The sequence below is a fragment of the Haliotis rubra genome, unplaced genomic scaffold (genome assembly GCF_003918875.1).
Source record: "Haliotis rubra isolate DU_JTF1 unplaced genomic scaffold, ASM391887v1 Scf604, whole genome shotgun sequence".
Lineage (NCBI taxonomy): Eukaryota > Metazoa > Mollusca > Gastropoda > Lepetellida > Haliotidae > Haliotis > Haliotis rubra.
Window position 1 is genome coordinate 539,378 of NW_025767307.1, and position 27,665 is coordinate 567,042.

General features: G+C 37.8%; 1 protein-coding gene across 1 annotated transcript in view; it reads left to right on the forward strand.

The window, feature by feature from the left end:
- The first annotated feature begins 4,532 nt into the window (after window positions 1-4,532).
- The window catches only part of LOC124255623 (probable methyltransferase-like protein 24), a 31,962-nt gene continuing 8,829 nt past the window's right edge, over window positions 4,533-27,665 (forward strand). The window contains exons 1-5 of the mRNA XM_046689524.1: window positions 4,533-4,682; window positions 16,188-16,265; window positions 21,913-21,987; window positions 22,804-22,881; window positions 25,832-25,899. Of these exons, the coding sequence (XP_046545480.1) occupies window positions 4,602-4,682; window positions 16,188-16,265; window positions 21,913-21,987; window positions 22,804-22,881; window positions 25,832-25,899 (380 nt within the window). The 5' untranslated portion in view covers window positions 4,533-4,601. The remainder of the gene's footprint in view (window positions 4,683-16,187; window positions 16,266-21,912; window positions 21,988-22,803; window positions 22,882-25,831; window positions 25,900-27,665) is intronic.

Sequence of the window (27,665 nt, forward strand, 5' to 3'; positions counted from 1 at the left end):
TACTGGGGTATATTGTACGCCAGACATGTAACGATGAATGTGTAATGCCACGATGTAACCACGTGACCTACAAATTAAACATTAGTTCACAAAAGTACTTCTTTATAAAGACAATGATATCTTCACTGAAAGGTCGCATTGGCAGACTTAAGACGTTAAAAATACATAAGTTAATACTTGTTTGCAAAACATACCTTACAAAATACACACCTTTCACACCCATAACCAGACAATAAATATCTCCTAATTCTCACTAGGGGGCGGTGGGGTAGCCTAGTGGTTAAAGCGTTCGCTCGTCACGCCGAAGACCCGGGTTCGATTCCCCACATGGGTACAATGTGTGAAGCACATTTCTGGTGTCCCCCGCCGTGTTATTGCTGGAATATTGCTAAAAGCGGCGTAAAACCATACTCACTCACTCCTAATTCTCACGAATATATACGTTTTCACGGACTGAATGAGTTTGTTTGTTTGTTTGTTTGTTGTGTAACGTCGCATATATGACGGCCATCTGTACATGATCGAGTCTGGACCACACAATACAGTGATCAACAGCATCAGATTCGATCTACACAATTGGGAACCGATGACATGTGTCAACCAAGTCAGCGATCCTGACCTCCCGATCCCGTTAGTTGTCTTTCACTACAGGCGTTGGTCACTGAAGATCAGTTCTAAACCGGATTTTCAGTATTACACACATGACGACTGATGGTGTATTACATACATGACAACTGATGGTGTATTACACACATGACGACTGATGGTGTATTACACACATGACGACTGATGGTGTATTACATACATGACGACTGATGGTGTATTACACACATGACGACTGATGGTGTATTACATACATGACGACTGATGGTGTATTACATACATGACAACTGATGGTGTATTACACACATGACGACTGATGGTGTATTACATACATGACGACTGATGGTGTATTACATACAAGACAAGTGATGGTGCATTACATACAAGACAACTGATGGCGTATCACACACATGGCGACTGATGTTGTATTACATACATGACGACTGATGGTGTATTACACACATGACGACTGATGGTGTATTACATACATGACGACTGATGGTGTATTACATACATGACCACTGATGGTGTATTACATACATGACGACTGATGGTGTATTACACACATAACGACTGATGGTGTATTACATACATGACCACTGATGGTGTATTACATACATGACGACTGATGGTGTATTACATACATGATGACTGATGGTGTATTACACACACATGACATGACGGTGTATTGATGACGTGATGGTGTATTACATACATGACGACTGATGGTGTATTACATACATGACGACTGATGGTGTATTACACATGACATGACGACTGATGGTGTATTACATACATGACGACTGATGGTGTATTACATACATGACGACTGATGGTGTATTACATACATGACGACTGATGGTGTATTACATACACACATGACATGACGACTGATGGTGTATTACATACATGACGATGATGTATTACATACATGATGATGTATTACATACATGACGACTGATGGTGTATTACATACATGACGACTGATGGTGTATTACACACATGACAGCTGATGGTGTATTACATACATGACCACTGATGGTGTATTACATACATGACGACTGATGGTGTATTACACACATGACCACTGATGGTGTATTACATACGTGACCACTGATGGTGTATTACATACATGACGACTGATGGTGTATTACATACATGACGACTGATGGTGTATTACATACATGACGACTGATGGTGTATTACATACATGACAGCTGATGGTGCATTACATACATGACCACTGATGGTGTATTACATACATGACGACTGATGGTGTATTACACACATGACCACTGATGGTGTATTACATACATGACAACTGATGGTGTATTACATACATGACCACATGACGACTGATGGTGTATTACACACATGACGACTGATGGTGTATTACATACATGACGACTGATGGTGTATTACACACACGACGACTGATGGTGTATTACATACATGACAGCTGATGGTGTATTACACACATGACCACTGATGGTGTATTACATACATGACCACTGATGGTGTATTACATACATGACGACTGATGGTGTATTACACACATGACGACTGATGGTGTATTACACACATGACCACTGATGGTGTATTACATACATGACCACTGATGGTGTATTACATACATGACCACTGATGGTGTATTACATACATGACGACTGATGGTGTATTACACACATGACGACTGATGGTGTATTACATACATGGCAGCTGATGGTGTATTACACACATGACGACTGATGGTGTATTACACACATGACGACTGATGGTGTATTACACACATGACGACTGATGGTGTATTACACACATGACGACTGATGGTGTATTACATACATGACGACTGATGGTGTATTACATACATGACGACTGATGGTGTATTACATACATGATGACTGATGGTGTATTACACACATGACGACTGATGGTGTATTACATACATGACGACTGATGGTGTATTACACATATAACCACTGATGGTGTATTACATACATGATGACTGATGGTGTATTACATACATGACGACTGATGGTGTATTACATACATGACGACTGATGGTGTATTACATACATGACGACTGATGGTGTATTACATACATGATGACTGATGGTGTATTACATACATGACGACTGATGGTGTATTACATACATGACGACTGATGGTGTATTACATACATGACGACTGATGGTGTACTACATACATGATGACTGATGGTGTATTACATACATGACGACTGATGGTGTATTACATACATGCCGGCTGGTGGTGTTTTATATACATGACAGCTGATGGTGTATTACATACATGACAACTGGGTGGTGTATTACATACATGACGACTGATGGTGTATTACATACATGAGGACTGATGGTCTATTACATACATTGCAAGTCTCTGTAATTCGTATGGGATGGCACAATAATTCCAAAAAGGAAAATAAATTGCTGTAAATTCACCACTAAATAGGACAAATCTGAACAAGCTGGTCTCTTAACAAAAACAATTAAAAAGAAACAGAAACAAATACAAAAAAACTGATATCTGCAGAATTTCACAAGTTGACGCTTGGTTACCAAATATCATTAAAAATTGATAAACCACTTCTTGAGATATCGAGGACGGAGGTTACCAAGTATCATTAAAAATTGATAAACCACTTCTTGTGGTATCGAGGACGGAGGTTACCAAATATCATTACAAATTGACAAACCACTTCTTGAGATATGGAGGACTGGCGGACGGAGGGTCATTCTATGTTCCCAACTTTGCGCTACATGCGCGTTGTGGGATAAGAAAAAAGGCCAAAAGGTAAAACCTCCTTGAATACGACAGAATGAATACAACCCATATGACCATTTATGTAAAGATACTATGAAGAATAAAATGATTTCCTTGGATACTGTCGAATATAGATTATGATATCAAGTATCGCTATACATGTATATTATACAATTATCGGCTTTACTTTTATGTTTAATGACACTGTAGATCAGATTTTAATTGAATTAGAAATGAGGTTAATTTTGACAGAAATATTGCAATATCTAATATTGTTGAAAAACATTAAAGTAAAGTTTCGGAAAAAATGAATGTCAGTCGCCAAGACTTATAAACAAGAAAAAGGCTGGATTTTACATGTTCAGTTAATCTTTTACAAATTGCGTTAAAATTGTTTTCCATTTTGCGTTAGGTGATTACGTATTGCGTTTAAGACATTTTTTACAATTTTGGTTAATTTTTCACATATTGCGTTATTTTTACGTTTTGAGTTAATTTTTTACATATTGCGTTATTTTAACGTTTTGAGTTAATTTTTTACATATTGCGTTAGTTTTTACATATTGTCTTGATTTTACATACTGGGGTTGTGCAAGCCGGACTTAGTCGACTTCCCCTGGTATCTGTAAACTGTTCCTCCTGGCCCACTCTGTTGTACTGCGAGAAAAAGACGCCCATTGTTTGTACACCACTACGACTTGTTTGATGAATGTATTTACCTTTTGCGTTAGGTGTTGACGTATTGAGTTAAAGACATCTCTTTACATTTTGCGTTAATGTTTTACATAAGTTAGTTTCTACATGTTGGTTTGATTTTATATATAGGGGTTGTACAAATGTCACTTGTTACGAAGGTGAAAATGATCGCCCTCGCAACTCTCCTCGATTTGTCACTATCTGTATTGATCTGGATTAAACATCTAAATAACACCTGTGCACACAAAGTAATTGATACACACTATTGATGTCTCGCCCAGGTTCCAACAATGACGACTTGAATGCTACTTGTTATTCATAGAACTGTGTGCGGGACTTTAAACTACACTACACTAAACCCTACTGCATTTTATATGGACTTTGGTCTGCATGACTCGGCTTCATGACAAGTTATTATGTTAATGTCTCCTCGTTGCTTGGAGACGGTCTCTGTTGCAATCGTTGTTCTACCATCTTTGTCACAGGCCATCAGGTTAAACTTTCGTTGTGAGGATAAAATGCCGTCTAGAGAAAGACTTACTGGATTTATATTTGGAATTGGTTGTGCAGCCATGTTTCTGCTGATCTACTCAAAGCAGGTACGTTGTTGATCTCTATGGAGAACGGGTGTCGGGTGCATTCAACCCGAAAACACTGTGTAGATAAGATAATGCTGTGTATTCTGCCGTGTATGCTTTTATGTTATTTTGTCAAGAGCGTTTCCAATTTTCAGAGCGGAATGACAGTTCCTTTCTCTCTGTATGAACGGCGGTGGAGAGTACCCTCGAATTTCAACAATTTTTCAATCTTGTAATGTTTTGGATGCTACTAATTTTGGATGCTACTAACTAGTTACTCAAGAACTAAGCCTGAAACCAAGATATGATCATCACAATGGTGGCCTTCTGGTTTCTTGAGATGCATTGTGAGGTTAGAGGCAAGAAGCAGCTACCTTATATACACAAGACAATAGTCTAGAAATGTCTACAATACTTGATGAGGCGGTATCCAATGTTCAAAGCGAAATGACAGTGCATTTCTCTCAGGCGGGATACAGTGGCACATAAGCGGAGGCTTAAACAATTTATATTTAAATTTAAACAATTTACGTTTTCAATTTCTACATCTATTACACGCCCCCTTCATGACGAGAAGAGGTGTTATCCATAGAGTTTGTTCTACAATTGTAACACATGTGGTTTCTTTCGATAGTTATTTCGAATGTGTGATTCCATTCAATCGTTTTTCGAAATATTTATATAAAAATCTCCAAAGTCATAATCGTCATACACAAATGTATATGCCGTGCCCAATTCACGGAACTGCTCATTCCCTGGGACTCGGCAACCGCTCCTCCCCACTCCCCGGAACAAGACAATTGATGATTTAATTTACACAATCCCGGGGAAGGGGCAGGATTAAAAGATAATCTAAATGAGAGACATATATATTTAGGGGAAATAACATTAGTCAGTATTAGAGTATTCATAAAATTACGAGAAGATTCAGTATCACTACGTTCTTTTTTGGCATAAAAAAATATTGTTTGAAAGATAGGCTTTACTTAGCTTTACTTAGCCCAGCTGTTAAACATAAAAATATGACAAATATTGTATAATTGTCGAGGCATATAGTATATATCCCAATCGATCAAATGCCTGTGATGTACACGGTTATAAAGAACTAAAATTAGTGGTCCTTCCGATATCTTAATGACGTAGCTTACGATTAATATAACACTGTCTTTAGAGATTAAAAAGGTGTGTATCTCGTATGTTTGCCCCGACCAATTGAACTTATAAGTGGGGGCTTCGATCGCCATGTAAACATACGTATTGACCCCAGGTTGAAAGTAAATAGTTACTCGAGAACTATGCGTGAAGCCTACAAACAACACTGAAAGGTGATATCATCATGATATCATGTTATCACCATGACAACATACAACACAATAACGTTTAACACAATAGCAGCAAACACAACAGTGCACCGGTAGTCATCTCAAATCAATAATAAAACCTGTAAGACATCAGGCCACTTGATGCCAACACTGCTCATTAACTCTCGATAGTGAGTGAGTTTGGTTTTACGCCGCTTTTAGCAATATTCCAGCAACATCACGGCGGGGGACTGACTGACTGACTGAGTTTGGTTTTTACGCCGCTTTTAGCAATATTCCAGCAACATCACGGCGGGGGACACCAGAAATGGGCTTCACACATTGTACTCATGTGGGAATCGAACCGGGTCTTCGGCGTGACGAGCGAACGCTTTAACCACTAGGCTACCCCACCGCTCTACTCTCCCTAGGTTCTTTTTTAAGATATTTCTTGTTACATGCTTTATAAATGATTTGATTTCAGATTTCTACTATATGATAATAATAATAATAATAATAATAATAATAATAATAATAATAATAATAATAATAATAATAATAATAATAATAATAATAATAAATTTGTATAGCGCCTATATTCCAACTTTGAGCTGCTCAGTGACGCTCTATGGCGCTGAACATATATCTCCTTTAACAGGCGAGACAGGGTGCATGATCGTCACACATAATGCAAAGTGCTTTGCTACGTGTTTATTGAGGGTTACTTTTATAATTTTTCAAATAACTTGTATTTTATGTTATGCACAGGTTCTTTCCCCTGTCAGTATATATATTACACTTGCAACATTGATGCATAATAAAAAACACTAGCACATTACTAACATACTTCTGAGGCTATCCTGTTTGAGTTTAGATGTGACGTGAAGTAGAGCATATTTATCTGAGCTTGTAGTCCACTAATTGTACTCGAGATCACTAGAACATCATCAGCCAAGAGAATTATACATATTGTTACTTTGATGTAAGAAACTGTCAAATAACTCACAGTCGACTGTGACTAGGATTTAGTGATCTTAACTGGGACAAATTTCAAAGATATATATACCGGTCTGCTCTTGTGGGCACCAAACTGAGAATTCATATCATTATTTTTTTACTTGTACTAAATATAGTGAAATCAGAAAATGCCTTCTTTTACATCCACGAATGTGATCTAGAAACCAACTTATATGGTAACAAGATTTTAATAAAAAATGTTGAAATGGATATATTAAAATCTGTATATCACCTCATAACTGAAAGCAATCGATTTGTAAATGCATAGGCAACTTTCGTATGATTATGACTGTAAAATCTAAAAAGCTGGAACTCTTGTATGTCTGTACGTGTACCGTCATTGCAGCACTTATCATCATAATGTTAATCGCACCTTTGCTTCATTTATTTATGAACGCATGCTTACTTATCTATGAACACATGAGTTGTTAATTATTTTCGTTTACTTGTAACCATCACAATTTTGGAAATGTTATGTTGCTGGGGCGGTAATTTATAAGGATAAAAATGCTTGTTTACCAACCCAGGTTTCTGAAAATAAATATGTTTAAACCACGTATTGTAACAGCATCAGTATTCATGTGTATGTCACCTTTACTGTTATTTTCCATTTCGTCAGCAAACTGGGGGCGCAGCGGTAGCCTGGTTTAAAACGTTCGCTCTTCACGCCAAAGACCGGGTTCGATTCCCCACATGGGTACAATGTGTGAAGCCCATTTCTGGTGTCCCCCGCTGTATATTTCTGGATTATTGCTGGAAACGACATAAAACCCAATTCACTCATTCACTCGGGGAAGATATGGTAACTGTGCTATTTTTAGACTATATGGAAACTCGGGGGCACAAACACAATACAGAACATTATTCGTCTCTTAAATAGATCTATCAACGATCGATGTTCTACCTTATTGTATTCGACTACTACTGATGTCATTTCATGTGAATTAATCAATGTTCTTAAACGGAACTATTAACAATTAATGTTCTAACTAACTGTATTTCGGAATCAATATTCGCGGACTAATTTGAAGATGTCAAAAAATCGATCTCAACGATTTTTGTGCCTGAGTTGTATGGCCGCTTCCTGACTAGCAGGGCTCATCTCACCTGGCTGTGCTAAGCTGCACCCGAAGTGCATGACGACGCTGTTCCACCAACTGTTTGTCACCCTTCAGTGTAAATCATGAAAATAGAACAACATGACATGATAGTTTCTTAAACAACTTTTTTCCGTAATCTGTCATAAGACGTTATTTTTCAGATCCTTTTGGGTACAGGGGTTTCAGGACCATGTGTCTTATTTATGTGCACGTTTCCCATATCGAGTTGTTAAATAATTCATTATTCTCAGTGAACCCAAACGGACTGTACAACGCCGCGAGGTCTCTTAGATCCGTGGGACAAGACATGCGGTGTGTTCCACACGCAAGGACCGCCGCACGTGGAGATCGATCGCTCGATCCAGAGCAGCTCCACGACTCTGGAACGATCTGCCATTCAAACTGAGACTTGTCAATAACTTGGCCTCCTTTAAAACCAGTCTGAAAACCCACCTTTTCTCAATGACATACACCTGGACAAAGTTGACATTGCATATACGTGTGGCATGCATTGTCTCAACACGATTTAAGTAGAGCACTTGTACTGACTGGATTCTTACACATGAAAGTTCTTAGTTTATATATACAATACAATGCAATACAATACAATACAGTACAATGGAATGCAATATAATCAGTATGGCTGGCATTTCCCCAAAACGTTGCTCTATACAATACACAAGACGTTTTTTACCCCTTGAGCTCTGTTATGTATCCCCATGTGACATCTATCCGGGAATGTTGATGTTTTCAGTTTGTGAATGGCAATCTTTTGACATTTGGGTAGCATGCATGTTACGACGTAAATTGTAATAGAAACGCATCGTAACAATGCAGTTTACTGGGCGTCGTCCCAACCAGTGAAGCCTGACCGCCGCGAAACAATTATCTCAGTATGGCGCGCTCGCTGCCTCGCTATACTGCTGCTGCCTCACGCTCTGGTGCTCTCCAGTGGCACTTCGCATCATAGGGAGCTGACGCGTCTTTTGCGGCAAACAACCGTTCCGATCCTAGGGTTAAAGTAGTGCAGTACTCCGGAATTTTATCATTGTGTAAATTGGTCTTTTATTCAGTTTTTATGTCAAACGCAGGGGCTGATCAAGTGGGGTGCAGCGGTGCCCCCCCTCTCTCCCCCGAAAAGATTCCCTGAGGAGCATTTCCCCTAACCTTTGAACTTCATATGCCCTGAGTTGACTCGGGTTAAAGGCCCAATGCCACACATGTTCGACAATATTGTGGCCTATGTTATACATGTATATACTGGGGCATGTGCACTCACTAGCTTCCTATTGATGTAATAAAAGACTTAATATCCATTACAACTTGCCTGAAATCGATAATTGAAACCTGGAAGCGAACAGCTTCCAAACAGAACACTTGCCATGTATGGAGTGTAAACAATTGCTACCTGTACATCGAAAACTGGAACAAGCAGCCATGTGTTCATTGACTAATGTAGCGGAAGCAGTCTCTATATTCACGGACGCCATCCTTTCAGCTGCCTCCATGTTTAGACGACCAGAAAGTCACAAAAGCAACACTTCACCATGGTACGACAGTGAATGCCTCTCCAAAAAAGCATGAACGATGTCAGTTTCAAATACAAAAAAATCAAAAGGCACACCTTTCTTGATGAAATATGTCGAACAAAGAAAGAAGAATATACTAGTATTTAACGTCAGAGAGACGATTGACAACTGACTCGAAGCGTTTTGGGGGTACACTAAAACGTTTATCAGGTCGTAAACTGCTCCCAGACTCCATAGATATTTGAGACTGGGTGGATTATTTCTCTACCCTCTACGGCAGTCAAGATAATTTAGAATGTACTAATGACGATATACACTAAACGCCAAAAAGAAACGTTAGCCTCCTTCCTTAAGGTCTACTCCCATTTGTGAAACTCCCAATTGTGAGACTCCCAGTTATGAGACAGTGGAGTAGGTAATTAACAAAGAAAACACACCATACTCCCCTGTCTGATAGAATGGATTAACCCTAGCTAATTACTGATTTGCTTTGTAACTGAATCTTGTGGAATCTTAATGAAACTTACTAAGATAAATTGATTAACATACACTTTGTGTAGGTAACTTTGTGATCATTTGAAAGAGAAATTAATTTACCTACTCAGATTTACATCCTTCTCCGAAACTACAAGATGCAGTTTAAGAAATAACTCTGAAATACAAGTTTACAGTCGAACTGCCTCTTATGCCAAATCCTTTTTACCCGCACTCCCCATTATGAGTGAAGTGAAGTGAAATTGGGTTTAACGTTGTGCTTGAGAATATTTCGCTCATATGACGACCTGCATGCGTGTGTATGTGTAGGTGCGGCTGCTTGTACTAGCCCAGACTGAAGCTGGTTTTATAGTGCTAGCCCACTGAGATACCATGCCGCAGTGAAGCATGAATACCCCACTCAGACACATTATACTGACTCCGAGCCGACCAGTCCTTGTTGTACCCATTAATGCCGAGCGCCAGGCAGGGACCAACAAGTACCATATTTTAAGGTCTTTTGGTATGACGCGGCCGGGCCCCATTATAACCTGGATACCATTTTGAACGGAAACAAAGAATTTACTCCTTGTGTAAACAAGGAAATAGTTGAATCTGTCCACGATTATATCAAGACACATTGCTTCAAATTTTCTCAGGAAAATAATACTTCACCAATCCCAATTCATTTTCATAAATAATAATAAAATATGTTTAAACCAAAATGACTTCCAAACTTCATAATAGTCTATTTCTTCTGTGTAAATAGAATGTTTGATAATCCATTTCATTAATCTACTCATCAATGACTCCTGTGGGTACTCTTCAACAACTGGGCTGATCCCACTTTCATTGTAGGGATGTGGAAACACCACCTATGTGCACTGAACCATTAATTAATGTGTCTCACAACTGGGAGTTTTCACAAATGGGAGGACACCTTCCTTAATGACGGAGCTACCTGTCTTCAACTGGCGTTGTGATGCGTGGACGTCCACTTCTTGGTCTGTCTACGGTGACCCCAGTCTGTCTGAAGCCCTGAATAAGTGATACGGTGGCATCCGAGGGCGTTGGCAACAGCATTGTATGTCAACCCCATCTACACCATCCTAATGGCTCTTTCTCTCTCTTCAGCTGTTAATCGTAGCATATTTCTCTTGTTTATCATATAATGCATTCTAAGCTCTCTTCATACCCTATAGACTCATTCTGCGTCTGAAATGGATGCAAATACTGCTTGAATATTGCTGCGTTTTGGCGATTGATATTGCCATGTGTAAACAGAAAGTGGAAAAATGTTAATCTTAACAAAGATAATTTTAGATGTTCCTGAACATTTTTTTCACAATATCAAAGATACGCCTTACTTGTTTTCACTGATGTAAATGTTTTAAAAGACTGAAATCATAGGAATGATTATTTTACAATTTTACACACTCTACAACAGTACTGTTGTTTCTTGTTTTAATAGCTGAAAAATGGTGCCTTTAAATGGTTTATCTTTGCCCCAAAGCAGAACTTTATTTCAACCTTCCTTTTGGACATCAAAATCACTATTATTGATTTATTTCGGCATGGACGAATATAGGACAATTTAACTCTTCTGAAAAAGATGCATTTCACCTAAATATGAATGCATTTGAGAATTTTGTTTTGTGATTTGCATAAAGCTGTGTTATTAAGCTTTCTTGTAAACTAATATCTTTTAACACATCTTTGATAGTTTTTCAGTAATTCATAAAGGTAAGAGGGTAATGTTTCTTTTGGCGTTTAGTGTACATGATATAGAGTGAGTGAGTGAGTTAATATTTAACGTCACATCGGCAATAGTTCAGCCATATCGTGATACATGATATAGAAGATCCCCCAGATTCTATTAGAGAAATCACTGAATTTATTTTGGATTCCCCCTTAACGAGATTGGAGATCACTCGCAGTCTCGAGGCGCTAAAGAACAACAAATCTCCAGGACTTGATGACATATTGAGTGAATATCTTAAACATTCCTCTCACGTAATCGTTCCATACCTCGAGATAATATTCAACAGTATGTACCAAAAGGGTATATTCCCAGAGACCTGGTCAACAGGAATAATAATCCCTTTTCACAAGAAAGGTGACACTTCTATCCCCGACAACTACAGAGCAATAAGCCTCGTGAGTATTCTCAGTAAAGTCTTCACGTACATCCTGATTCAGCGATTAGTGTGCTGGGCTGATGTACTGAGTAAAATTTCTGAGTGTCAAGCAGGTTTTCGAAAAGGTTATTCAGTGGTTGACAATTGTTTTGTTCTGAATTCTATTATCCAACGTTATCTTTCTCGCAAAGGTGGTAAATTCTATGTAGCTTTTGTTGTTTTCTCGAAAGCTTTTGATTCTGTTCAAAGACATTTTGTTTGGAAGTTATTATATAAAGATGGTCTGAGTCGTAAAATTGGTAAAATGTTCAGTCTATTTATAATAGTGTAAAATCCTGTGTTCGTTCAAAAAGTAGTTGATCTACACACACACACACACACACACACACACACACACATATATATATATATATATATGCGATTTTATTTGTAGCATTTTTAATAAAAACACACATGTCTTTTTTCATTATTAAAGAAACAAACAAATACCATTTCCAACATATTTCAATGGACAATTTAGTTATATATAGACAAATAGCACTATTTTATGCTCAACATTTCAATCAACATTTCTTCATTTAAATGGACAATGTATTTGTAACTTTTGTAATAACAACACAGTACTAGTAGATTCACTGAACGTCTTTTTCATTTGCATTTTAGAAAACACACACATCTTTTTTCAATGGGCAATTTAGCTATAGTTACATAAACAGCACTCTTTTATAGATACTATTTTTAACTGTTTTTGGGGTTTATTGAAATTCAGCATGAACTCATATTTGATCACCATTAGATGTTGAAAAAAACTGTATCTGAACATTGGCGTTTGTCATTTTGACATGTTAACTGAAGATGCCAATGTTTTTATCGCCTCTTTGATTGCTTTTAATCAAAGTCGTCTAATAGATTGAGGAGTAATTCGCAAATTCACCAAAATGGTCGATTTCAAACAAAGCATTATATAAATTGAGTAAATAATCATGTTCCTGATACTCATTAAACACAGTTCATCAAGCTATAGTTTGAGCTGGGGAGCCATGAGCTGCATCCTTAACTGGTGAACACATTTCAGCAACAGAGTAATCCCCAAGCCCTAATCCTGTAACCCCCCGCAAAATATTTTGAGCTAACTGATAACACTACGACATTGCATTCATACTCCTGAACAACCAACCACCTTGTGTACGTGGGTGTGCAGGAAATACATGTCAAGCGGCTGATCTTTTGTAAAGCATTGTAAAACACCTTTCAAATATGATACAATGTAAAGTACAATATTTCGAAGTAGATCGCGTCTAAAATGCACTAGGACAATCCTGTAGCACATGAATCCCACATAAAGACGGTTCTTCAAGAACAACCACCTGCTAATGTCTGTCGCATATTACCTCAGTGAAATATCTCCTTAAGTAATGATTGGGAATGCCTGTCTGGGGCGATAACTGATAAAGTACCCTCGTCAGTTGAGTATCTGACTGAAATAAATCTACCTGTACCAAGTTGTAATGTAGAGTAATTATATATTTCCCATCATTACATGTGTCAATAAGCATCATGTAATATTTTCTGATCAATTTACTCGTTATCATACATCATACAATGTGCATCTGTATTTGTGTTGTTGTGTTTGCTGTTTAACAATCAAAGGTCAAGGATTGGCTGAACACATGTTATTTGTTTAGAGACAAGATAGCTTTGCATAAAAAAGTTATTTTTTAAATGATCTGAGGCCGTAATTTTAATGCAAAGGGGCCCAAAATGGGTTTTATCAGTTCCAATGAAAAAAAACCCAAGAAGTCTGAAATATCAGTGTGCCATAATGACTTATTTACAACTATGAGATTTTATTAACATACAAATAACATCAGTTTTACAACAGGTATTCATGATCAAGAAACATGTCAATATCAATCACAAGGTTTTAACTTCAAGAGGCCCAATTAGGGTTGCAATACATTGTGAACAGTAATTCAATTACTTTCCAATTGTTTACAAAAAACCTCATTGTTCATAACTTTCTTTGCATATATAAACTATAGGTCAATTTTACAACATGCACTTATGATAACCAAGCATGTCGAACTAAAAATCACAGGGGCCCATTTTGGGTCTAATTACATCTTGGGCACAGCTTGGGTTTAACAAGTAAGAGTTAAAATTCAGTATTCCCAACAAGTTGTAGCAAATATGCAGTAAACATCTCATTCACAATATGTTATTACAATAACCAATCATGTTGCACTAAAAATCACAAGTCTTGACCGCAAAGGGGTCCCATTTCGGGTGAAATTAGATTCTTGGCACAGCTTGATTTTAACACCATGTAATGGTTAAAAGTCACTTTTCATCCACATGGTCATCAATCTCAGTTTCTGAATCACTGTCAAGAGCTGCAGCATTCAACAGTGTATCACTGGAAACAGGCATCTTGTCTTGGTGTCTGCCATACCAAGATCTTCTCAACTGAAAAACAAATGACTTTATATCAATAGAAAATTCTGTTTTAAAAAGTTCGATAATCTTATTCAAGGGTAACAATACTTATTTTCAAACCACTAATTAACAGCTCTGGGCAATTTGTAAATATTTACTTAAATAAATTACAATGCTAACATTTTGAAACAATGCTTACCTTCTCCATGTACTTTATTGTGTGGGAACAAAGGCAACGAGACAGAGTGGAACAATCAGTGTCTTTAGGCTTAAAAAGGATTTACATGATCTTAATTTAAGTTTGTTTGAACAGCGTAACATAGCTTACCAAACTTAAGAATTCTTTTATAAAATTTGAATTTCATGTGTACAAGTTAAGTTAAACATTGTAAATTGGCTGACCAATCTTTTGAAAAAAAGGAAAAAGAAATTACCAGGATTTGAACCTGCATGTCTGATGATAGAAAAAATTAACAGGCCATCATTGCAACCACTAAGCTACATATTCTACTATTACCGTTTGCCACTGTAAGCTTATACATTACATCTTGCAACAATGTGTCACTTGGTGTCTGCTTGCGTCCATCATCTGTTAGATCTTGATACAATGTTCTTATTCTAACAGTAAACTTTTCACACAGTTAAGTATAGTCGTTTCGGTTAAATGTAATCTAATATATCCTAGAAAACATCAAGATACATTATTTTTGTTAAAATGTGTATGTTTATATACAGTTACATCCTGTTGAACGACAGTGTTATTTGACAGTGACAGGTGACTCAGAGGTGTTTGATATACAGATGATAAAACAAATATGATAAAATTCTAGATTAATTACAAAGATTCTCACCTTTAGAATGCTGCCTGATCATATTTTGATTTTTTTTCTGATGTCTTCTTACTTTTCCAGCAGAGATCAACAGGGTCTCCAAAAAACTACCCTTGTTTACCTCAAAGTAATCAGCCTTGAGAGTCCCTTCTGATATTGAAAATGTTTTAATAAACTTGTTTGATAAGTTGATTTAGTGCTCTAAAAAATCAAAATAAATAATGAATCATGGTAAGGGCCTTTATCATACCTTGTCCTTTAGGCCAGATAATCTAGTGATTAACATCATGAGCATCGACCTACGAAACTGGGCTAAGATGACATGTGTCAGCCACATCAGCGAGCCTGATCACCCGACTCGGCCGTTAGTCGCCTATTACTATAAGCATAGGTTGCCGAAGACCAATTCTAACCTGGATATTCACGGGCTTTAAGCTCCAGTAGGATAATAATTTGCTTGGAAGTATATACAATAAAACTGAATTGGCCGCTTGTAAGTTCTAAGAAATTATATCGCCTATATAATGTTAAAAATATTAACTGGCTCCAGATTTTGTACACAGAACAGATTTTACTGCAAACAGAATTGCGCTGGCAAGAAACAAAGTGTGTCTTTCATCATTTCAGAGAAGTAACATATGAATCGTTTTCTCCAGTCAACATCCAGAACTACAAGCACTGTATTCCTATCTTTACTTCAGCAAAAAAAATCTGACTGGGAGTTGCATGCAGAAAGAAACGTGGATGGACCACTCAAGGAAATACGTCAGCAGGGACAGGTATGAAATTCCCCTTGCATGATCCAATCATCTCCAAGCAAATGGCGCCAGAATTCGCCGTGCAGAGTTGCCCCCTTTGAAGAGCCAGTTCCCGCGTAACTTTATCACGCTTGTCAGCAACATACACACGTGCACTGCATCATGGGTGATCTCCATCACTTTGTGCGTGCAGGAAACCCGGGTTCGAATCCCGGTCTACTCGTGGCAACATGCATCTATGAAGTAACACTGATGAGGTACAGCAAACCCACTCACTCATCTACAGGTCATATATTCTTGTTTAAAGGCACAATGCCAAACATTTTCGACAATATTGTGGCCCATGTTATATCAGGGATAATCTAAAACATAGTCCCCCTGGTTATATATATTAGGGAATATGCACTCACTTTAGCTTCCTATTGATGTAATTAAGACTTAATATCCATTACGACTTGCCTGAAATCGATAATTGAAACCTGGAAGCGAACAGCTCCCAAACAGAGAACACTTGCCATATATGGAATGTAAACGATTGTTCCCCACATCGAAAACTGTCGCACGCGATGATGTCGGTGTTTGCTGAACTGGTTTCAATCACATAGTTGTGCCTTTGACATTCGTAAAGTACACCCCATGGGACATAACTCTTTGTGGTTCGCCAAAATAATGTTCGGCCGGTAGGAGGCGCGAGAGTCGATTTAATCAAACGTTGTATTAATTCATTCGAATTCATTCGAACCTTCCCTGGGGGCTGGTAGTTCGTATTATTGATAGAAATGCATTATTCATTTGTAGAGAAGTTTGGTGTGATATAGTGCTTGTAACGATACTTTGAACATGTCAGGATTGCGGCGTGTTTGGTTAGTGCAGGAGAATATCCCGGGATAACCTGTGATACAAAGGATAACAGTCAGATCAAACCTTGGATCCTGGCAGAGATAAGGCACGCAACTCTGTAAAGAAAAATATTTCACGTTAAACCATTTCCTCACTGCTCTGTCTGTTACAAACCATATTGTTTTTCATATTGTATATGTGTTATGTAAATTTCATTTAATGTGTGTTATGTTAATTTTTATACTTGAAATAACCTGTTCTGACAAAAATTGCATGAGACGGATGGATACCATTCACATCAAAACTATCACAAATTGAAATGTGACTGAAACCTTACATGTTACAAATCTGGAGACAAGCATAATTTTTTCAAGGACCCACATTCGGAATCCCTACAGGGAGACAAGCACTTGATATGAGGCCCTATGTTGATACACAAAGAAAGTAATTCCCTGTATTTTAGCAATGATAGGTTTCCAACACGTGCATATAACTTCTCGTGGTGACCACGATGGGAAAAAACATGAGTCTTTTTTCTGACCAGTCTGATCCTTTGACTCATTAAAAACTGCTGATTTTGTTGCTCATTTAAAACAAACCCCACTGATTTTAATAGAAAACCATGTCTGTACAAGTATGGCCCTTGAATGCTTAATGTTGAATTTATTGGTAAATGTGAACATTCAAAATGTTATTTTGCGTGATTTACACGATTCAAGATCAATACAGAGTGTAACGACCATGTGACTGTATGACAGCCAGCACTCTCCTCCTCATACCTCCTGTCAGCCTCCTGATCCTCTGAAGGGGCAGTCTACGCCATTCCTCGTGTAAAGCAGCTTCCAAATTGGCCAGGTTCTGTACAGGAGGATCCCTTTGTTGCACACAACGACCAATCATGTCCCAGATATGCTCCAAAGGGTTAAGATCGGGGCTCATGCAATCGTGAGATATGTCAGGGGCTGCTTAATTAAGGTTTTTGTGTGTATATAACGTTATAATTAAATTTTAAATATAAACCTCAAATGGAGACAAACATACGTTGTCAGGGACCTACACTAAATGAAGGAACAGTATTCCCCAGATTTTACCACGTGAGGAAATAAACGTATCATATGACCAACATTTCAAATGAACATACAATGTGGCTGTCAAGTTTGCATTTGTATCGCAGGACATGAACTGATAAAGCACGAACAAATTCATTTTAGAAAAAAACTTCATGGATAACAATTTTCCTTATCCGTGAGTGCGACATGTGGATACAGATCCTTGTACCATTGTCAATCAGGAAGTGGAAGTGATGTAGATATACTGATTGTAACAACGTTAAAGCCTGAGACATAGTTGATTGGGCTTCGTGGAGGAGTTCATCATAAGGGCAGATGGAAAATCAATATCCTTGATGTCGGTTGAAATTTGGGATTTTTGCGCTTGATGTGAATGTGAATGGCTTTGGTGAGTTTTCGTATGGTCAAGTCCGTTTGATTGTTCGCAAGAATGTTGATGTGTGTTCAGTTTTTTTTTGGTGATTGGGGTTTTATTTGATGTGATCAGACATGGCTGTCAGAATTGGTAACGGGAGACTGTTGTTATTTCACTTGGGTGTTACCGATCGGGATGGTTTTCCTACGTATCTCTTCCCACAATCACAGTTTCTTTTATAAATGACTCATTTAGGGGTTTTGCAGTTGCTGAGCTGGAGAATGCGGGGAAGGTGGTATCTAGGCCTGATTGTTGTGTAGAAGACAAAAGACAAAATGGATACTGGTGTTGTTATACCTTGAATTATAAGTAAACTTTCGTTCTTGTCTCGGGATAAATGTATATTTGCCAGCTTCAACCAAATTTAAATTCGAATGATATCGAAATCTTGGTTAAGCTATTTGAATCATATTTACAATTAAAAGACCCGAACAATGGTCTGTTGTCCAAATGTTTTGTTTTCCATGTCTTGTCCCAGTCTGTATCACAGTCACAGAACGATATTATTTCCCCTTCCGCCAGCCCTTACAGTAATGCTTACGCCCTAAAAAAAGCATGTCTAGGTATTCCCAGGTTCAGCGTCTGTTTTAATCTGCAGGAAAACTCACTGCAGGGTTCAGGTTACAGAGTAAACATACCAAACACCCATGGCTTGCACAACCAACATCTTCAGTAACATTTACATCTGCCAATGCTTAATTCGCAAGTGGTGAGGCAATAAGCTGATGAGGCCAAGGGTCCTGTACCATGTTTGTGAAATATATATATATATATAAAGCCCATAATCTAAGCAAGTCTAGCTATGTATGTGTTTAATCCACTGCTTGAAGAAAGGCTCCTTTAGAATTTTATGTGGTAAATATTAGTATTTCACTGTCTCAATGATATTGGAAGACTCATGGCAACCTATGCTTCATTGTAAACCACAAAGGTTATTTCCTTTGAGTTAACTGACGGGCTTTCGGTGTCCAATATGTGGAACTCGAGCCAAAGGTGATGCTATTCTGTCTTGAAATATGGCCATTTTGTAATGCTTTAGATGCCCTTAATGATAACTGATTACGTACATATGATGTTTTTGAACGATAATCTCAGCTGACTCAGATACTTTGCAAATGTTTTTCCCCATTCGTTCCACACCCATAATTCATTTTTTAAGTTCGTGACATGATCTGCACAATGAGAATTTAAAACAGGTTTATAAATAATAATTGTTTGCAATCTTTACCCAATTTAGGTTTCTATTTATTTAGCAATTTCCAGAATCTATTTCCTGGAAATTCTGTACGAAGGTAATTTAATAGTTTCACCCAGTAACAGTAAAGCATACAGATAATTCGTTTTGGTATTTTGACAGATTAATAAGTACAAATTATATTCCATAATATTGGGATGCCAAAATGATTAGCAAAATTATATAATGTATAACAAATCAGACAGCAAAAAGCAAAAGCAAAAATGAAAACGCATGAGCAACAAAAATGCTGTCAGGTAGTAAGCTTTCAATAATTATCGAAACTGCTTAGATATCTCAGTTTATGAACTAATTGCAATCACTAGAATTTGCAAAATAGGTGTACAGTATGTTCCGTCGGTTAACTGAAATTTGGGAAAACGTCCGTATGGGATAATGTCTGTATTCCGCATCAAAAAGAGGTCATGTGTGCATGTGTACACATTTACAACAGTATATTACATCGGGGATCATTAATACATTGTAATCATCTTTTTTTGAAAGTATAGATAATGAAATTTGTGCAGCTAAGATCAGTCGGATAACTCATACAAGTGTGCACTAAAATTAGGGACCTACCGGTTGATGTCTGTGTTATATTGTAATAAGCAGTGTATCCTTGTATGGCATATATAAGAAGTGTACCTAAGGTCAGTTATCTAAACTGTAATGTAATTTCCATTACAAAAAGTATGAACGATATTACCTACTGATCAGAAAGGCTTATCAGTACCCCACCGCCGCCACCCTATCCTAGGCCTACCCCATCCCACACCCTCTCACACACACGCACGCGCGCACGCGCGCGCACGCGCACGCACGCATGCACGCACACACACACACTCCGTAACATATATATCGCTCTTGCCCATGGACCCGATATTTAAACCTTTTAAACAGACGTCACCGTTAATAGCGGTGCGCAGTCATGGGTATCATTTTGCCATGTGTTTCAAATGATCTCAGTCCATTATTGTGTGCTCGGACGCGCTAACGAACACTGTGTGACAGTTATATTACAGAACTATTGAAATACATGTTAAAGTAGTGTCAATCTTGTAACACTCTATTTACACATTACCAAACATTTACGCGTGTACTAAATATATGACAAACCTAATCCTGGTCATACGAGATTTCAAAGGTATTGAAATGCATGTCCTACAATCACAACATTTACATATGTTACACATGTTAGAAAACACATGAAAACAATGGCCAGATTTACACGCCTGTGAAATACATGTAAATACAGAGTTGAGTGTCCATTTATGTTAACACCCCTTTAAACGTGTGTAAATCTGACAGCCAGATGGTACGTAGATTTCGAACGTTTATTCATATGGACGCCGGATGAAACGAATATTTCCTAACGTTAGTGAATTTGGGTAATACAGTCATTTTGTGTGGTGAGAAACACAACAATAAAGGCTGATGTTAAGTTGGCGAACTCTTTGTCTATAGACGTGTAAATTTTCACCTTTTTTACCATAATGATTGGAATTACATGAAATAGTTTTTTTAAGAGTGTGTATAGCTGGAATATTGCTGAGTGCTGCGTTAAACAACAAACAAACAAACAAAGCAAATCCTGCCATTCGACGGCGTCCTGTAAACAAACAAGACAAATAAACATCAAGAGCATCAAGTGAGGCAATACAAAAAAGAAGGATAAATAGATTAAAATATTCTAAGGGCAGTATGTGTTGTCCTGCCTTGAAATCAAACTCAAGTTTGGTTATTTGTCTTAAAAAGTATCTGTATGTTTACCGCATCATGATTTGTTGTATTTATTGGGTATTGCTCAGGTACCCATTGACATCCACAAAAAAGGAATTTTAGTATTAAATGTTAAAGTACAAATCATCAGAAAACACCAAACTGTAATCGTTTATCAACCCACAGATGAAGAGTTCTCATTCTATTTACAACATCAAATCGCGGAAAAGATGGCGCACCGGCAGGAGAGCACCTCTGAACCATTGAACTCGACCAGCCCACAAAGACGGGTAATTGAAACGAAACTCCAGTCCACATCCCTATAACACATATTTATCAAATTGCATCTTTCAAAACAAAAGCGTTGAAAGTCGATAATTCTTTTTACAGCTCCAAGTCACTGAAAGGACTAATGGAACCAAGGTACAACCCTCGGTGACGAACCTGGTGGTAAAGCCAAACATGGTAATTTTAAAAAGTGTCCAGTTATTAATCATAATTTTTTCTATTTAATTTTTGTCATTAGAATAATCCCTCTCGTTTGTACCAAATGTAGATTCACAAGCAACGCGGGGCGGAGGGGTAGCCTAGTGGTTAAAGCGATCACTCGTCACGCCGGGTTCAATTCCCCACATGGGTACAATGTGTGTTCTGTTGCCCCCCGCCGTGATATTGCTGGAATAAAGCGGCACAAAACCAACTTCACTCACTCACAAGCAACGCGGTTTATAACAAAGAGGGGGTTATACTGATGAATAACAATGTTAAGATTAAATACGCTCATGGTTTTTTTGGTTTGTTTTTCTGTTTGCTGTTTAACAGCAATATTCCATCTATAAGGCAGTGGTCTGTAAATAAACAAATCTGGCCCAGACAGTTCAGTGATCAACATCATGAACATCGATCTACGCAATTGGGATACAATGACATTGCGTCAACCAAATCAGCGAGCATGGTCACCCTACCCCGTTACTCGCCACTTACGATAAGCATAGGTTGCCTAAGACCTGGATCTTCACGGGTTACACGATCCAGTAAGATAATAGCTGGCTTGGAAGTATATACGATGAAACTGAATTGGCCGCTTGTAAGGGCCTGAGCAGGTATATCGCCAGAATGATGTTGAAAAATATTAAATGGCTCCAGATTTTACTGCAAAAAAGAAATTGCTGTTGCAAGAAACAAAGTATGCCTTTCATCATTTCAGAGGAGTAACATATGAATCGTTTTCTCCAGTCAACATCCAGAACTACAAGCACTGTATTCCCATCTTTACTTCAGCAAAGAAAATCAGACTGGGAGTTGCATGCAGAAAAAAACATGGATGGACCACTCAAAGAACTACGTCAGCAGGGACAGGTATGAAATTCCCCTTAAATCACGTCCCATCATCACTAAGCAAATGTACGATATTGGGTTATCCGTGCTCTGTACTTATAAGGTGGTGTGGTGGAGAGGTACAGTTCAGTGATTACAGATATTGGGTTATCCGTGCTCTGTACTAATAAGGTAATCTGGTAGAGAGGTACAGTTCGGTGATTACAGATATTGGGCTATCCGTGCTCTGTACTAATAAGGTGATGTGGTAGAGAGGTACAGTTCAGTGATTACAGATATTGGGTTATCCGTGCTCTGTTCTAATAAGGTAATCTGGTAGAGAGGTACAGTTCAGTGATTACAGATATTGGGTTATCTGTGCTCTGTTCTAATAAGGTAATCTGGTAGAGAGGTACAGTTCAGTGATTACAGATATTGGGTTATCTGTGCTTTGTACTAATAAGGTAATCTGGTAGAGAGGTACAGTTCAGTGATTACAGATATTGGGTTATCTGTGTTCTGTACTAATAAGGTAATCTGGTAGAGAGGTACAGTTCAGTGATTACAGATATTGATCCGTGTACTTACAGTATTTATTAAGGTGATGTGGGTTAGAGAGGTACGGTTGTATCTGTGCTCTGTGAATAAGGTACAGTGATTACAGATATTGGGTTATCCGTGCTCTGTATTTATAAGGTGATGTGGTAGAGAGGTACGGTTCAGTGATTACAGATATTGGGTTATCTGTGCTCTGTACTAATAAGGTGATGTGCTCTGTATTTAATAAGGTAGAGAGGTACGGTTCAGTGATTACAGATATTGGGTTATCCGTGCTCTGTCCTAATAAGGTGATGTGGTAGAGTGGTACGGTTCAGTGATTACAGATATTGGGTGATTTGTGCTCTGTACTAATAAGGTGATGTGGTAGAGAGGTACGGTTCAGTGATTACAGATATTGGGTTATCCGTGCTCTGTACTAATAAGGTGATGTGGTAGAGAGGTACGGTTCAGTGATGACAAATATTGGGTTGTCTGTGCTCTGTACTAATAAGCTGATGTGGTAGAGATGTACAGTTCAGTGATGACAGATATTGGGTTATCCGTGCTCTGTACTAATAAGGTGATGTGGTAGAGAGGTACGGTTCAGTGATTACAGATATTGGGTTATCCGTGCTCTGTACTAATAAGGTGATGTGGTAGAGAGGTACGGTTCAGTGATTACAGATATTGGGTTATCCGTGCTCTGTACTAATAAGGTGATGTGGTAGAGAGGTACGGTTCAGTGATTACAGATATTGGGTTATCCGTGCTCTGTACTAATAAGGTGATGTGGTAGAGAGGTACGGTTCAGTGATTACAGATATTGGGTTATCTGTGCTCTGTACTAATAAGGTGATGTGGAAGAGTGGTACGGTTCAGTGATTACAGATATTGGGTTATCTGTGCTATGTTCTAATAAGGATATCTGGTAGAGAGGTACGGTTCAGTGATTACAGATATTCGTTTATTACTCGACCGTGGAAGATACTGCGGTGTAATATTTTTACGGCAATATTACACTAGTGTAATACCGCTAGACATATGACGTCATAATGGTTACAGTTACGACGTCACAATGCTAATACCTCTGTCGCGGTATGTTCTCATTTTGCCTACATCCCAATTCGCCTATAGTCTTAAAACAACATTTGATGGTCTGTTGACTGTTTATTACGCAATGATAAACTAGTGGCATCCCTATGATCTAAAAGTGGACTCTTCAAGTTGAAGTAGTTGAAGGACAAAAAGACATTTTTAAAGAATTTATTTCTGTTTTTTGTCTGTTATTTATTTACTCTGTTATTTGTCCATTTTCCGATCACAATGATATTCACAGACAGCGGCATATGAGGTTACATATATGTTACAATTAAATAATTCACATAGTGTGTGCAGTCGAGTATTTCATATATACAGATGAATAAGTAATGCATTATATATATAGATAGATTGCAAATCTATCTGCAAATAGATTGCATAAAGATAAAAGAAATATTTAGATGGAGTTTTCTTACCAAAGATTCTTAAAAAACATGTTATGATAATATTACTGAATAAACAGTTTTCTAAGAATACCTTTGTTATTGTCATTGAATAATGTATACATTTTATGAAAATTTGGTTTGGAATATAAATATGGCTTTAAATATTTAACTCTCGCATTTATAGAGTGAGAACAAATAAATAAATAGTGAAATTCCTCGCCAATGTCCTTTCCATTACAAAGTTTACATATTCTATCACGTTTCTGAATATTGCAACAGCGGCCAATTTCAATGGGTAAGTTATGATTTGCTGTTTCATAACGTAACAATGCCTTTGAACAATTATCATTTAAAATATCCAAATATTTACTCAACCTTAAATCAAAGTTAGATAAGGAGCTATATAAGACACCTCTTGATGAATGTTCTACCGAAGACAAAAGACAACCACACTTGCTTATGCGTCTCTTGTAGTTTACATTCAAAATGTTGGAAATTCCAGATAAAACTAAGTCCAATTTCGTCAAAAGAATATTTAATATTATTATCCATTTATGCTTACTTTTCCAAAATGTGTGTCGTTAAAAAGTAATTTAGACATGAGTAAGGATAATTTGGAAGATTTACCTAATTAGTGTGGCACTGACCAGTGAGTCAGGTTCATTATAAGCGTAGAGGTGCATTTTCTAATCCAAACTAGCCTACATTGTTTTTGTATGCGAAATGGGATGTAGGCGAATAGAGACTAAACCCTCTGTCGCAATGGTATTAGAGCTTGCTTGACTTGATGAGAGTCATCGAGCTGAAAGCAGTTTCTATCAATTTATGTTGGAGAGTTATAAACACAATTCTAAAGTCGCTTCCGTGAAATACCATTTTCATTGAACTCGTGAAAGATTTAGTATCAAACGAGACTTGACTAGTATCTTTGATCATTATAAATCATTATATGTTTGTTTTTCATTCAGATTGTTCTACCGGAGAAAGCTGCAATAGCGAAAATGACCGTCAGTGAAGCATTTAGAACATTCCACAGGTATAGTATACGTTGTTGAATATAACAACACAATGCACACATTATCAAAAGTCTGTGAACTGTTTTACACATTTTAAATATGCTTCACATTAGTTTGTTTGACGATGGAAGAAATCCCGAATCGACGCGGGTACCCGACGTTTACATCCCAGTATAGAAACAGTATTTCCTAAGTTTGACGACCGCCTCCGTGGTGCAGTGGTTAGAGCGTCCGCCCAGAGAGCGGAAGGTCGCGGTTTCGATCCCCGACCGCGTCATTCCAAAAGAAGTTAAAATATGGTACTTGTTGGTCTCTGCCTGGCGCTCGGCATTAATGGGTACAACAAGGACTGGTCGGCTCGGAGTCAGTATACTGTGTCTGAGTGGGGTATTCATGCTTCACTGCGGCATGGTATCTCAGTGGGCTAGCACTATAAAACCAGCTTCAGTCTGGATTAGCACAAGCAGCCACACACACACATGCATACACGTCGTCATATGAGCGAAATATTCTCAAGCACGACGTTAAACCCAATTTCACCTCACCTCCTAAGTTTGACCATGTGAGGAAATATAGGTATTATCCGAGGCCTATATGACGAACGTTTACAATTCACGGAGACTAAGAACAATAGGAGTAAGGTGTGTAAATACTGTCATTACTTTCACATACATGCATTTCTAACGTCTGAAATATTTGCGAATGTTGTTCATTAGTAAATTTTCAAATGTTTTTTTATGCCTTAGAAACGTATGTATCATTCCGGATATCAAGGGCATGTATTTGAGCAGTTCATAGTAGAAGAAGATCATGGTTAAATGTTGGATAAACAGTATTTTCTGAAATTGAACGATGACAAAACTGAGATTCGCATCATCAGCTCCAAACACACAAAATAAAGGTTCAAGGTCCCTGGAGTTCAAATTAGAGACACGTTTGTTCAACCAGAAAGCAATGCTCGAAATCTAGGTGTCATCTTTGACTCAACATTGAACATGGAAAATCACGTCAGTAACATCTGCAAATCTGCATATTTCCAGCTAAGGAACATCAGACAGATTAGCAGGTACATGGACACACCATCAGTAAAATGCCTAACCCATGCATTTGTGACATCACGCCTAGACTACTGCAATAGTCTACTCTATGGAATACAGCAGAAATACATGGACAAGTTACAGCGTGTTCAAAACACAGCTGCCAAGCTCATAACACGCACACATATGTATCTGCACATAACACCAGTCCTGAAGGACTTACACTGGCTCCCTGTAATAGATGGGATGTGGCTGCCAAAAACCTGATCGATCCGAAATCTTGAAGTTGGCGTATACAATTATGAGTATAAATAGAGTAATAAAATTGTGTCATAATTTCTTATTTGTTTGCGTCTATATATATATATATATTTATAAATATATATATATATATGTTTCTATATAGTTAACTTGTCGTTTACCAAAACCTCAAATTCGATCACATACTAAGCCATCACGAGTTATCTCCCTCCATGACCGTTCAGGAAAAACTATGGCGAAATGCTTTGCGTTTCATCCTGCCAAACAGTGAATGTCGGCATTTAAAGACAAGCAAAATAAACAGATCTTAAATGTAATTAATACGACACACGTTTTTCGACTGACTGAGTTTGGTGTTAACGCCGCTTTTAGCAATATTCCAGCAACATCACCGCGGAGGACACCAGAAATGGGCTCCGCACATTGTACCCATGTGACTGACTGACTGAGTTTGGTGTTAACGCCGCTTTTAGCAATATTCCAGCAAC